General features: G+C 38.7%; 1 protein-coding gene across 1 annotated transcript; it reads right to left on the bottom strand.

Moving 5' to 3' along the window:
- Positions 1-5086: 5086 nt before the first annotated feature.
- Positions 5087-11178, bottom strand: LOC127944427 (chemokine-like protein TAFA-4). Its single transcript, XM_052540339.1, has 5 exons — positions 9944-11178; positions 9557-9711; positions 8805-8960; positions 6654-6778; positions 5087-6420 (listed from the first exon to the last, which is right to left on the bottom strand). Exons 2-5 carry the CDS (start codon positions 9651-9653, stop codon positions 6409-6411), a joined length of 390 nt encoding a protein of 129 aa, XP_052396299.1. The 5' UTR covers positions 9654-9711; positions 9944-11178; the 3' UTR covers positions 5087-6408.
- Positions 11179-15459: the final 4281 nt, after the last annotated feature.

The raw sequence follows: 15459 nt of genomic DNA, 5'->3' as shown, positions 1-15459 counted from the left end.
TAAGGATTCAAAGCAGTTTCTGATACAATAAAGCCGCTGGAGCTTTGAAGAATAAAAGCAGACCGCCACAGTGTTGACTGCACTGATATATGCTCAGAGAGACAATTCTAGGTCTGGGAAGTCTGAAATGCTCCTGTGAGGCGCTCTGTCTGCTCTGAAAGTCTCAATGCCATTACAAAATGTCATTTATATAACACTTTAAAAGGACGGCAAATGAGATTGCAAATTGGATCCTTTTGAAAATAACTAGCTGGTATTTTTTCTCTGACAGATTCAAAAGAAATACAGAAAACACTAATTGAAATTCTGATGTATGAAATTAAATAACTGATCTTAGAAAGGATAGTTTACCCAGAAAGGACACTAGAGAAAACAATATTATGAATAGGGAACTCCTACGTTAGTCTGAAGTTAACACATCCTAATAATGGATTTATTTATTACAAGAATGCAGCTTTTCACTTCACAGGATGTTAATTGGACTGGAGTTGTGTGGATTACTTGTGAATTATTGTTATGTTTTTACCAGCTCTTATTCTGACGGCACCCATTCACTGCAGAGGATCCATCGGTGTGCAAGCGATGTAATGCTAAATTTCTCTACATCTGTTCAGATTAAGAAACAAACTCATCATCTTGGATGGCCTGAGGGTACAATTTCAAATTTCAGTTTTCATTAATTTTTTGGATGAACTATTACTTAAAAAAATGATCAGGGTCAACAGTATAACAATGTCTGCTTTCTTGTTGTGTTTAACCGCAGCATGAGCTCCCTTGTTTTTATTGGTAAAGCCCCTCTTTTTGACTTTAATTAAACCTGACATCAGGAGCTTCTTGCACAACCCTGCTCTCAATCACAATTATTAATGACCAGAGAGTCAGGAGCTGTCAACATATGTGCTGTTTGGAAATGTGCATGCAATACAGAATGAAAACTTGAGGGTTTCAAATACAATTAATGGGTAACATTAAATAATTCAACATGAAATATGAGACATTTTTATTGAAAAACGCATGCACAAAAGCTAAACCAACCATCCTGTTCCAATCCCACAGTTGTTTGAGTTGGTTTTTAAAATGCCAGCCATCATTATTCCTTTTGAAATCAATGAACCTGAAGATCAGAACAGCCAGTCTGGTGATAAACTATGCAAACCCAAGTCTTGCTCTCACCTTTTATTTTCACTTTCTTGCATCACTTAATTCACAGTCTCCTCTCACACACAGTTACACAAATAACACAGGTATCTCTCAACTGCAAACATACACACTCCGAAACACTTGAACCAAAAAGAGTAAATCAGCCAAAAGCATCATAGACAGCTCAATATAGAGACTGAGTAATTCTTCATGAAACACAAGACTACTTAAAGCATGCACAGTTTTAAGATAATAGTAATTTAAATTAATAAACAAACGTTTAATGAGGTTAGAACACCTAAAGGCTTTTTTAAATAAAAGTTTAATTATTATTATTATTATTATTATTATTTCTTGTGACATGGGGCTCAGTTTAGTGTTTTAATTATTAGTTTAAAGAGATAGTTTCATTTTGAAATTAAATTTTGGTATGTCATCCAAGATGTGTTTTTTTTTTTTTTCGCAGTAGTTTCCATTTTGATATTTTTAGGTCAAACCGTTCTTGTCTGTGACTCATATAATGGAGGTCTATGGTCACCACCTCAAAGAGCATGCACAGAGAAGTCCAAATTAAACAATTCCCCACCGTAAGTGCACATTGATGACCTAAGACACGAAACGAGCGGTTTGTGTGAGAAAACAAACAGTATTTATATAGTTTTTACCTCTTATACACAACCACGTCCAACTGATCTGAAGGCACACGTGCTTCCTGATGTGACTTAGTCTGCGCAAGCGCCGGAAGTGATCTTGGATGCCCTTGAGGTAAGCTAAAACATACCGAAGTTCAATTTCAAAGTGAACTATCCCTTTAAGTAACCAACAATGCAGTTGTAAACATGTTTAGTCAATAGAAATCATCATTGATGAAAATGTCTAGGTCTGTAAATACATTTACCATGTTGAGAAAATAAGTGTTCACCAAGCCACATTCATAAGCATATTCCCTCACAATACGAACATCCCAACAGATGCGAAGCTGTCCCAGCAATTAGACAAAACAAGAGAGTTTAATAAAAATGATCCACCAATCATTTTTGTCTGTGTTTCTCTACACATCAATAAGAGGGAGATTTATGATTAATGTGCATGTTAAAACATACTAAATAGTATGCATTTCTGGACTTCAGGATACAATCCCTATATGGAAACTCAGATAAATCTTTCTAAATCACACACAAAGACAAATCCCAAAACAGATACACATCAACAGGGACACACCATTTCCACTGACTGCACAGATCTCCAAATCTATACTATAATGTATTTTAATTTAATTATAAATAACTTGCAATTAAGTGTGAGAAAATTACATTCAGTTTTCACTTAAAGTGCCCCTATTATGCCATTTCCAATATTGCCTTTCATGGAATGTAAATTATGTGCAAAGTTGTAAAGCTGAAAGTGCACGATAAATAAAGTTATTGTCTCCCAAAATAAAGAATCGACTCTGAACAGCCTAAACAAGCCATTAGTAATTTGAATACCACTTCGGTGATGGCTACAAGTCACAGGGTAACACATTTGCATAATCCGTGCCTATGGCTGCATCCGAAAACTTAGCAAGCTGACTTGCTACCTCGCTCCCGTATCAGGCAATGACTTTGCAGGCAGTGTTTTTGCATGAAGGCACCTCATGAAAGTAATTTTGGAAAGGCTTCTGAGGCAAAGTAATGGTTTAATGATCTATAGCAAAATGAAGAGAGCTTTGGTGACAACTAAGTAGATATTTCATTACTGTAATATTAATTTCTTGCTAGAAATGACATCAAAAGTGAAAAATATTGACCAAAAAATTTACATTTGCAACTCAGGAGACAGGAACTGAGGATAACATTGAATTCGGACATGCCTTGATGCCTTCCTACCTTGGAATGCATCCGAAAACATTTTTCAGTTTTCGGATTCAGCCATACGTTCTAAGTTCTAAGTAAGTAAGAAAATTAGGTGATATTAATTAAAAATGCTTTTTTTTTTTTTTTTAAACGAAAGCATTTTTTGACCTTGCATGCATGTAAACATATTGTAGGAGACTTCCAAAACAATATTAGGAACCTTAAAAATGGCATTATACTGGCACTTTAAAAGAATAGTACCCCCCAAAAATATTTTTTTTTAAATTTGTGCAGACAAGTGACTTTGGTTTTCAAAAAAAAAAAAAAAAAAAAAACCCACAATGGACTGACTCCAGCAGATGACATTGCACCCCAAATCATCACAGACTGTGAAAACTTTACACTGGACTTTTAAGCAACTTGGGCTACGAGCTTCTCCACACTTCCTCCAGACTCTAGGACCCTGGTTTCCAAATAAAATATAAAACTTGCTCTCATCTGAAAAAATGACTTTGGACCACTGGGCAACATTCCAGTTAATCTTCTCCTTAGCCCAATTAAGATGCTTCCGACATTGTCTGTGGTTCAGGAGTGTTTTAACAAGAGGAATATGACAACTGTAGCCAAATTCCTTGACACGTCTGTGTGTGGTGGCTCTTGATGCCTTGACCCCAGCCTCAGTCCATTCCATGGTTTTCTCTAAAATTCTTGAATCCAGTTTTCTTGACAGTCCTCATAAGGCAGTTTTTCAGCTTTGTAGGAAGGTTTCTTCAGGTGTCTTGGAGACGTTGCCACAGCTCTTCTGGATTTAATTTGTCTCAGTTTTTTTCTGATTCTTCATGAAATAATGGACTGGATGATGAGATCATATCTCTGTGTGGAGCACTGGTTGTTGTCAGACTCCTTGTGCATAAAAATCTCACCGGATTATTACAAAAGGAATGTTTGTAAATTTAAACTGATATTTCCTACTGATACACTAAATATAATATGGCAAAATATATAAATAACTGGCTTAAAACATTTTTGTATTTGTTGGTGGTGGTGAAAATACTAGTGGCCTAAGACTTCTGCATAATACTGTGTTTCTGTGTGTACGTGTGTGTGTGTGTGTGTGTGTGTGTGTGTGTGTGTGTGTGCGCGCGTGTCTGTATATACATAATGTTCTAACCAACTCTTAGCCATTCAGTGAAAGTGAATGCACTTAGATTGTATGGAAAAGAGCATCTTAGATCTCCTTTTGTGTTTGATGGTAGAAAGTAAGTCATACAAGTTTGGCATCACATGAGGAGGAATAAATGATGACATAATCTTAATTAATAGGAGAAATAATAGCACACAGATATGTTACTCTCCTTCCTTTCCTCTGTCCCACTGTATGATGTAACTAAAGATTTGGGCTATTATCTGACCAATGAACACACATTTTGGATATGTTTTACCTCCACATTCATTCCCGTGAATTTTCTCCTCCAAAAAGAGGGATCCACCTGAGCCTGCTATTGGTAAATTGCCGGTCTAAAACAGTTCATAATTTGAAATTTTTTACTTCCCACAGAGCCAAACAATTTTCTCTGTCTTCCTCTGCTCACTGCTGGATGTAATAAGTTTCTGGCATAGCGCGTTGGCACAAGTTCCTCATTTCGTTATTTTAAAGCATATGAACAATGGCACATCAAGTTATTCAGCTGCACCCTTATTATTAACAATGCAATGCAAAGAGAAGAGTACTGTGAATGTAAAACTCAAGTACCCCGCCATTAAGTTCATTATGGACGTCAACATTTAAATTCAAGCACGTATACTTACATCCACTGTCCTCAGTTCTTCTAAAACACTACAGGAACACGCTGGCCATCCCCAAGGGACGGATGCCAGGCACAGCATGCATAAGTAATACCCTGTTTTCTGAATCTCAACACAGAACAATTACTCTCTCCAGGAGAGTTCTGTGTCATTAAAATTGAAATGTGTTTATTTTGAAATGCATTCAAATTCATCTTCCCTCTTGCCACTTAAACTGTCAGGTATAATGTTATGGGTACTGCAGAGTGAAAAGGTGAAAAAATACCCACATTCTTCATGGTTAAATAACGATACAGAGAGGCACCTCAATAATGAATGTTTATTCATTAACACTTCAAAAAAATCCCAGAGTTTTACATTTAGAACCACCAAATTAATTCAGGGAATTGTCATGCGTTTTAATGAGCCCCATGATAAATCATTCAAAACAGTCAGCGGTGACTGGAACCTGCAGTGATCTCCAACATGTGTTTGCGTAACCAAACTAATAAATGATTTCACTGTTTTTACAGTCATAATTTGAAGCTGACTGAAACCCGGAAAAAAAAGGCATAAAAATTCTAATAAACTCTAATATGATAATGACCTACAACTCAGGAGCACATGGGCTCCAGCATAGTCTGATTCTCCATCTGTCTTTCTCACACATCCAGATAAACACACACACACACTCTGTCACACTCCTCTGTTCTATTTCCATATCAAACAGGGCTTGTTTTGCTCCAAAATTCTATGTTTACTTGCTTCCACTTGCAGGTGGTGTGTCAGTCAAATGAAAATGAAGAGACAGGCAGTGTGTGTGTGTGTGTTGGTAAGGGCTTTATCTTAATATTTGTCTAAATCAGACATCCAGAAAAAGTTTTGCTGGCGCAAAAACAACATCAGAGTTAACTTGGTTACAATTTGGGGAACAACGGATTTTCGTGTTAGTGCAACATGGTTTCATCAAGATGGAGAGAGAGAAAAAAACACATACCTGTGATTTCCCAAAATATTTAAAGGCATATAAAATCAACAATTTCTTACTCTTGTGTCCTTCAACACCTGTATGACTTTTCTTTCTCCTGTGAAGCCCAGATATTTTGGAAAATATACTACTGTTTATGCTCAACCAAAAATAAATCTGTATAAACAAAAATAAAACTGTAAAAACAGTATCAATGTGAAATATTATTAGAATTTATAATAAACATTTTCTATCTGAATATATGTAAAATGTAATTTATTCCTGTGATGCAAAGCTGAATTTTCAGCATCATGGCTCCAGTCTTCAGAGTCACATGATCCTTCAGAAATCCTTCTGATATGATGAGTTGCTGCTCAAGAAACATTTATTATTATTTTCAATGTTAAAAATAGTTGCTGCTTAATGTTTTTTATGGAAATAATGATATTTCTCAGGATTCTTGACGAACAAAGTTAAAAATAACAGAATTAATTTGAACTAGACATATTTAGGTTCCTGGAAGCCAGTGCCTTGCATCATTTAAACTCTTCTCACAGTCTTTGTTCACGGTTCACATGGTTCTGCTCGAGCGTGCATTTTTGTTGACATTTGCAGGTCTGATTTTAAAATATGCTCGTGTGAAATTATGAGTTGTCATCACATGTCCACAGAAGCGTTGCTTTACCGCGTGACCTAAGCAGGGAAGAAGAGCCAAGATGTACTTTAGACGATATTGCATATGACAGGCGCCGTTAGCAGTGAATAAATAGAAGAAAACAGATTTACAGTCCAAACAAGCATCACTTCTGGGACATTCAACCCAAAACATCTGGCGATGAAGCTCTGACATATGTGTGGTCTCTGTCAGACTGCTAACTATATTTCTTAGAGTGGACTCTCTCCATAGGCCAGGCCTTACAGCTCACCTTGGTAGTTTTGATTTTGCTCCCAGAGCTGCAGGACCAGCCGGTGAGGTCAGGCAACGCTTTACACTTTTCACCATTTAAGCATGGCTCCATTTGACACCACCACTTCATCCGCACGATAGACGCTGAAAAGTAATGAAAAGAAAACCAAGTGAAAGACAGGAGCAACATACAGTACCAACAAGAAATTATATATATAATTTTCTTTTAAAAAAAATTGTGAAAAAATTTGCTCATTTTTTGGACACTTTGATAAACAGAATAAAAGTATTAATTTCTTAAAAAAGAAAAAAAAATCTTACTGACCCTAAACTTTTGAAAAGTTACATTTATTTTCAGCAAAGACAAATTAAACTGATCAAAAATAAGAGCAACAATGACTGACCTTGTTTATTCAAAGTGAATAAATAGAAACAAGGATACAAATTACTAATTTAGTTTACATGATTTACTTATGTGAGAAGAAAGAGAAAGCAGAGTTAAACTAGCATGCATTTTTCCAGAGACAACAGTCCAGAGTTTAGAGTTAGAGTTTATATAAAACATTATTTTGCATATGTTTTCCTCAACACATTGTGAAATATTAAATTCTGTTCAATCTTTTCAAGTTTCCACCTGCTCAGAGGCATAGAAAAAATGACCACGATATCACACCCACATAAACTCACTGCCCACCTCTCAGATGCACATAAACCCACACTTAAACCCACACAGAAAGAAGAACATGCATGCTAGAACTACACAAAAAGACACTGGATATGTCTGATTATTGCACCATGCTTACAAAACCCGCATGACAGACCAGCATATGTTGGATTTTGGACACGGACACAGCATGGGTCCCTTAACCTGCAAGACTTGCGCTGTTCAACCGGCTTCATCAGAAAGACAGGGCTGGTCTGAAAATTCATGCTAGTCTTTTCAGCAGGGTATTCAAGGACAGATCCAAACAAAGTCAGCAGCGTCTTTTGTAAAATGGTAATATCCTGCTTAACACAATACATGTGCACCCCAGGCACCAGGATATAGTAATGCTATTGAAGATATGAGAAAATGTATGAAAGTGAATGTGGTATTACATCTGGATTTTTCTTTCAAAACTTGTTTCTTGAAATGTTTTTCAAAGAATGAATTATGAAGACATTGAATCAAAATCTGCATTATCATTTAGAGTAAAGGAGATTTTCCTCAATCTAAATCCAAATACTAGAGAATCATCACTGAATTAGTCTGTGTGCAAGAAATGCATTATATAGGGTGTATTATTGAGGAATATTATTCATATCTATTCATATCAAATTTTATTCATAAAAAATACCATTTCAGTCATCTGCCAACTTTGGACATTTACAGATATATTGATATCCAATTGTAAAAGCTCATCATCTAAAAGCTACAAATAACAACAGTAATAATTTAACAGCATTGTCAAAGGTCATTTTTTACAATGCTTTTTTCATACTTTATAATGTTGTGATGCCTAAATTCATTTGTAGCATTTAAAATGAACGAGTTACATTTTTAATTTTAATTTTATTAATAAAATACTAGGCCTATAGAACTTGAATACTAACTATGTATTGGTTAATTAATTATTAGTTTATTGTATACACCAGAATTTTAATATTGGTGCATCCCTAAAAAAAAAAAAATCCCTTCCTGCAGAACATTTCTTGCTCCAGCATGGCAGTAAATACCCAAAAATATCTGTTGATTGAAAAATCAGCAAACTGGCAGAGCAGGATTAGATTCACACCTCGAAGCCTGGGCCAAATTTAAGTAGAGTGATAGTTTAAGAAAGCCACTGTTTTATTTTGCTTTAGTTTTAAATCAGATGGAAGTCCAACCTGTTTCTGAAACTAACATGGAGCCAACAGGAGTTTGCAAACCATCAAATACAGCCGGTTTATTAATATTAACTAAAACTAGAACTGAAACTAAACCTATAAAAAATGTAATGAAAAATATAATAAAAACTGTATTAGAGAAAGAGTAATAAAACAATAAAATGCTGCAACAAAATTTTACTTAAATGCATTTTTTGTTTGTTTTGGCCAGCATGACAGGTATTATGGACTGCATTGACACCTCTCAGTGTAGAAGCAGCATTACACAAAAATAAAATGCTGTGTCCGTGTACAGTGGACATACCATCTACACATGAAGGTTGAGCATGGGTGGTCCCAGCAACCTGTCCAGGAAGACATGAGCACTTGACCGTCTGAGACCTCTCCTCTATTTTATTCTTATTACAGCAGCGATGAGCTGCCACCACTTCACAGGTACCCGGCTTAACTTCAGACCGACCTTAGATTAACAGAAAGACAGTTAGAGACATTTCAGGCTGAATGTTTGTCATATTGTGTGCACACACATCTTGAAATATATATATTGTGAAAACAGAGGCACAGGCAACATTATTTCTAGTATTCTGGCGTCCTCACATGGACATGAACAACATTACAATTAGCCTCCGCTGAGCTCTGTCTGATCCATTGACTCCACAAAAAAAAAAAAAAACATTCTTACATAAATTATTATTTTTAGCTAGGGAAGTTTCTGAACTTTGGTTAATTTGCCACAGAGTGATGGAATATATATATATATATATATATATATATATATATATATATATATATATATATATATATATATATTATTTTATTTTTTTTTGACTTTTTAAGTATGCAAATAAACATGTCAATCTACTGTCTACTGTCTAATCTACCAAAACACCTCATTATGAAGAATTGAATGAGGTATAAGTGGGTGGCAAATGGCTCTTTAGCTGTTATTAGCAGTGGTCTGACTGTGCTCCCAGTGGAGCGATATAAATGTGTGTCCAGTGTGTTTAATTAGACCTGAGGGGACAGACGAAAAGATGTTGCACTAGCTTAGCTCACCGGTTGGGCCTCGAGAGCTTTGGTTGTTGCTGGACACTGACTGAGAGCACAGGAGCCACACACAGAAGCAGAAGAGCCCCTGGTTTCTGCTTAACATTATTCCTGTAGATAAGCTTCACGCAGATTTCTCTTTTCCAATGTATTTTTGCATTTTCCTGTCATAAAAAAGCAGTGTATTTGGTATTGATCTTTATTTTAATACTGTGCAAGCATCATATGTACTTACAAAAGCCTATTTCTATTTAAAAATAACAATGTGCCAAAAGCTTACAGCTTAAAAAAAAAAAAAGGAATATTAATATTATGACACATCATACACTCAGAACATCTTATTAACCATGGTATGTCCATTGCTCTTCTTCAAACTGGTAGATCTTTAGAGAATACCTGAATTTAGAATGACACTTCACTTAATGTTCTGTCATCTGCGAGCCATCAGACACAAAATAATATCTGAGGTTCCGTAGCATCACCCTTGTTATCATTTTCATTATATGCAAGGCCTAGAAAGAAACAAAAGGTGTGAGGGGGTAAAAATACTGTTAGCGATTAGTGTCAGTCTTATTACTGTGGAATCCCATGGGTCAATCCGTCATCCAGGAAAGATAATAACAAATATGTTGTCAGGATAACATTTTTAATGTTCAGGATATTCATACATTTTCAAAGCAAAGCAGCAACTTCACAATATGTAAAGCCCAGATCCACTGGCTTACTAAGCTCATCATGACTATATATCACAAATGTGAAATGTAGCCAAAACAAAAACTATATATTAGACCAAAACATGAGAATTAGAATGAAGCCGAGATGCATGTCTACTCAAGGTTGATACATCTTCTTTCCCTTTTTATAAATTCAGTTTTTCGATTTTAAATCCCCGTTGTTCACCCTGATGAGTAAAAATAATAGTAATAGGTTTGCTATCTATTCGATGAAGCTTTGTAAAATTATGGTAAAACCATCGCAGAGGTTGAGGGAGAAAGGCTACATCTTACCTTTTCAGAAGGGTGTTGTTTTCGAGGACTATTTCTCTACACTTTTCTAAAGTATATGACGAAAAATGCAAAGATGAAACAAGTTCCGTAATAAACGAACGCGACATTTGCGCCACAACACAGGTACGTTAACTTGTAAAATGTCGAGAAGTCACGCCGCGTTTACGTTATTCATAATTTTCAAGTACACATGCAGTATTTGAGGAAAATTTTGTATACTAATGGAAAATACAAATGTTTCGAGCAGCTTTTTAAAAATATAAATTTTCAGTTGCCTTACCTGTATTTCTTCATGAAAACGAGTGTCCCTCCTCTTCATGCATTTGTTCAAAACTGGTTCAGCAAAGTCTTCAGGAAGAGGATTCGTGAATGTATGCGTCCGAATCAAACTTGATCAAGAGACCGTCTGTTCACTTTAAGATCTTCTCTATTACTACTCTAAAGGCGATTACTTGAGTTAGATAAGCGGTAGACATGGATATTTCTTTGATAGCGCGAGCTCATGACAGTTTCAGGAAGAAACTAATGTTTATTCTATACCGCCATACGAACCTTTCCTCAGTATTTAATAACAACACCAATACATTTGATTTCAATTAAGTCCAATTAAATTTACATTTTAGATATACATACAATTTCTAATATGCTTTTTCAATAATCATAAATAGTAAATAATTAAAATAACTTTGTTTATTTTGGCATACATACATTTGTAAACAGCTGAACTTTTAAGTGCTTAATTTTGGCTTTTGCTAAATTCGAAATTTTGTAAATTCAACTTGCCAGGACAACCAAAAACTACAAATTTTGTACAGACTGAGAGTCTGGCAGCTTTGAGAGTCGGCTTATTGAAGTTTTTAATTGTGTCAGTCAGCAACATCAGCATCTATCATGCCTGTGTTTTCATAATCAAACCTGCCATCATCTCTCAACATCTCCAGTGACCTTCACTGATCCCAGTGTTTTACGGTGAACCTCAAAGACCGCAATGCCATTCGAGTGTCCCTCCCCACTGGACCCATTGTCATGCAATGACTCTTGCTGGGCACAATATCTTTGTGGTGACCCTCACCAACCCCAGTGTTTTGCTGTGACCCTCACCAGCCACATTCTCTTGCAGTGACCCTCACTAGCTCCGCTGTTTTGCAGAGAGCCTTACATGGCCCAAATGTCTTGCGGTGACCCTCACCAGCCCCAGTGTCTTTCGGGTGACCCTCACCAACCCAACAGACTTGCTGTGACCCTCGCCAGCAACATTGTCTTGCAGTGACCCTCACTTGGCCCCATTATATTTAGTAAAGGACCTTTAGTCACCGGACCTATTGTCTTTCAGGTGACCCTCACCTGCCTCAGTGTCTTACAGTGACCCTCACCAACCTCAGTGTTTTGCAGTGACCCTCACCAGCCCCAGTGTTTTACGGTGACCCTTACTTGGCCCCAATGTCTTGCAATGACCCTCTCCAGTCCCATTGTTTTGGAGTGACCCTCACTGGCCCCAATGTTTTATGGTGACCCTGACTTGGTCCCAATGTTTTACGGTGACCCTCGCCATCCCCAGTGTTTTACAGTGACCGTCACTTGGCCTGATTGCCTTCTGGTTGACCCTTATCAGTGTCTTCTAGTGACCCTCACCAGTCCTTTTATCTTGCAGTGACCCTCAATTTGGTGCCAGTGTCTTCCGGTGACCCTCAATGACCCCAGTGTCTTCCGGTGATCCTCACTGACCCCAATGTCTTCTGGTGACCCTCACCAACCCCATTGTCTTCTGGTGACTCTCACTGACCCCAGTGTCTTCTGGTGACTCTCACTGACCCCAGTGTCTTCTGGTGACCCTCACTCATGACCCTCAATGACTCCAGTGTATTCTGGTGACCCTCACTGACCCCAGTGTCTTCTGGTGACCCTCACTCATGACCCTCAATGACTCCACTGTATTCTGGTGACCCTCATTGACCACAGTGTCTTCCGGTGATTCTCACCAACCCCAGTGTCTTCCGGTGATTCTCACCGACCCCAGTGTCTTCCCGTGACCCTCACTGACCCCAGTGTCTTCCGGTGATTCTCACCGACCCCAGTGTCTTCCCGTGACCCTCACTGACCCCAGTGTCTTCTGGTGATTCTCACTGACCCCAGTGTATTTTGGTGATTTTCACTGAGCCCAGTGTCTTCTGGTGATTCACACCGACCCCAGTGCCTTCTGGTGACCCTCACCGACCTCAGTGTCTTCTGGTGACCCTCACTGACCCCAGTGTCTTCTGGTGACCCTCACCGACCCCAGTGTCTTCTGGTGACCCTCACTGACCCCAGTGTCTTCTGGTGATTCTCACTGACCCCAGTGTATTTTGGTGATTTTCACTGAGCCCAGTGTCTTCCAGTGATTCTCACTGACCCCAGTGTCTTCTGGTGATCCTCACTGACCCCAGTGTCTTCCGGTGATTCTCACTGACCCCAGTGTTTTCCGGTGACCTTCACTGACCCCAGTGTCTTCCGGTGATTCTCACCGACCCCAGTGTCTTCCAGTGACTCTAACCGACCTCAGTGTCTTCCGGTGATTCTCACCGACCCCAGTGTCTTCTGGAGACCCTCACTGACCCCAGTGTCTTCTGGTGATTCACACCGACCCCAGTGTCTTCTGGTGATTCACACCGACCCCAGTGCCTTCTGGTGACCCTCACTGACCTCAGTGTCTTCTGGTGACCCTCACTGACCCCAGTGTCTTCTGGTGACCCTCACCGACCCCAGTGTCTTCTGGTGACCCTCACTGACCCCAGTGTCTTCTGGTGATTCACACCGACCCCAGTGTCTTCTGGTGACCCTCACTGACCCCAGTGCCTTCTGGTGACCCTCACCGACCCCAGTGTCTTCTGGTGACCCTCACTGACCCCAGTGCCTTCTGGTGACCCTCACTGACCCCAGTGTCTTCTGGTGATTCACACCGACCCCAGTGTCTTCTGGTGATTCTCACTGACCCCAGTGTCTTCTGGTGACCCTCACTGACCCCAGTGTCTTCTGGTGATTCACACCGACCCCAGTGTCTTCTGGTGATTCTCACTGACCCCAGTGTCTTCTGGTGACCCTCACTGACCCCCAGTGGGTATCCGGTGATTCTCACTGACCCCAGTGTCTCCTGGTGATTCTCACAATCCATAGAATCTTCTACTCTCCTATGTCTTGGGTCTCCACTCTCACAGAGGCCTCGTGTCATTGCTATGAGGCAAAGGAATAAAAAAATAAAATATAAAGTTTGTTAACCAAAAACATTCAGGAGCAATAAAACTTTAATCTGGACTCTAATCTAATCTTATTCATATTAAAACTTTATTTCTAAACTTAATAAGAGCACATGCACAGGACAACCAGATCAGTCTCTTCCTTTCTCTTTTTCATCACCAAACATAAAAATGTTGTCTACTGTGATCATACTATGTACCTACAAGTGCATGAGCACAGCTTTCTCCAAAAACCTCTTAATCATTATCTCAATCGCCCAACTCATCCAATTTTAGGCAGCTTTGATCTGGAACGTACATACATACAACAAGCATGAATGTGGAAGGTTTACTGGGAATTGTACTGCACAGCACACCATGTACTCCAATGGCAAACATGCCGTTTTGTTTTTTAATGTTATGCAGGGGCGTCGGACTGGAGGTAAAACCAGTACTGATTACCAGGGCCCCAAAGGAAGAGAGGGCCCTTGAAAATCTGGAATGTATATTTTCAAGGGGGGTATTAGGACTGCCTATGCATAGGGCCCGTGATCTTGTGCAGCGCCCCTGATGTTATGAAAATGTATGAAGCTCTTCACTGGACAGTCATTATTTGTGAATTGTTAGTATCTGATGTGTGCACATCACATACTTACACATAAAACACTAATTGCTTCCATTTCCATAAACGTATCGTTTTTTGTTTTTTTTTTGCTTTTGAACAAACCGATTGACAAAAATGGAAGGGAGTCAAAATCCGAGAGTCAAAATACGAAGCAAATCCAAAAACGATAGTCAAGGTCGGAAAACAAGTAAAAACCCGAGAATTAATATAATTACTGTAGAAACTCTTCAAACACGTAAAAAAACAAAACACCAACCGCAACAATTGCCAAATCTTCCAACAGAGAATTCTAGAAAAGAATGTTTATATGTGCTGCACTCCTCACGTCATAATTGCGCTCTACTGATGTAGAACATTCTTATTACGGTCGATTTGTGTTTGATTACCATTAGTAAATGTGCATACATTAACATTTAATACACTGAAATACAAAAAAAATGAAAGCAATTAATGCAAACAAACAAACAAACACTCCGAGATCGTTTGTTTGCTTCAGTTAAAGTATAACGTGCCTAGCGTTGTCGACTTGTACATTACACGTCACACGCTGATATCACGTGTCGTTACGGGATCTTCAAGGGTTGTGTGTGAAAGCACGCACATATCCCAGGTCATCACTGGCAGTGTGAAAGTGCAAAATCTAGCGACCAGGGAACAATTACAGGAACACTTTACCCCTGTATTTGCCGGAATGGCAGTGTGAAAGGGGCTTAATTGTTCCCTGGTCGCTAGATTTTGCACTTTCACACTGCCAGTGATGACCTGGGATATGTGTGTGCTTTCACACACAACTCTTGAAGATCCCGTAACGACACGTGATATCAGCGTGTGACGTGTAATGTACAAGTCGACAACGCTAGGCACGTTATACTTTAACTGAAGCAAACAAACGATCTCGGAGTCAGCGCGGAAAGTGAGGAACTAACTGATCTCTGCTTCATTACAGTTTGCACATATGTTTTCGTCGCAAATGTTGATCTTCCTTTAAAACAGCCGGTAAAAGAGTCATCATTTAGATACGGAATTAGATCTGGCTTTTGTTCACACAGCGCTCGTTCCGGATCGATTACC

The sequence above is a fragment of the Carassius gibelio genome, chromosome A23, assembly GCF_023724105.1.
Source record: "Carassius gibelio isolate Cgi1373 ecotype wild population from Czech Republic chromosome A23, carGib1.2-hapl.c, whole genome shotgun sequence".
Classification (NCBI taxonomy): Eukaryota; Metazoa; Chordata; class Actinopteri; order Cypriniformes; family Cyprinidae; genus Carassius; species Carassius gibelio.
The sequence above is the reverse complement of the archived record's forward strand: the minus strand, read 5'-3'. Positions and strand labels throughout refer to the sequence as shown.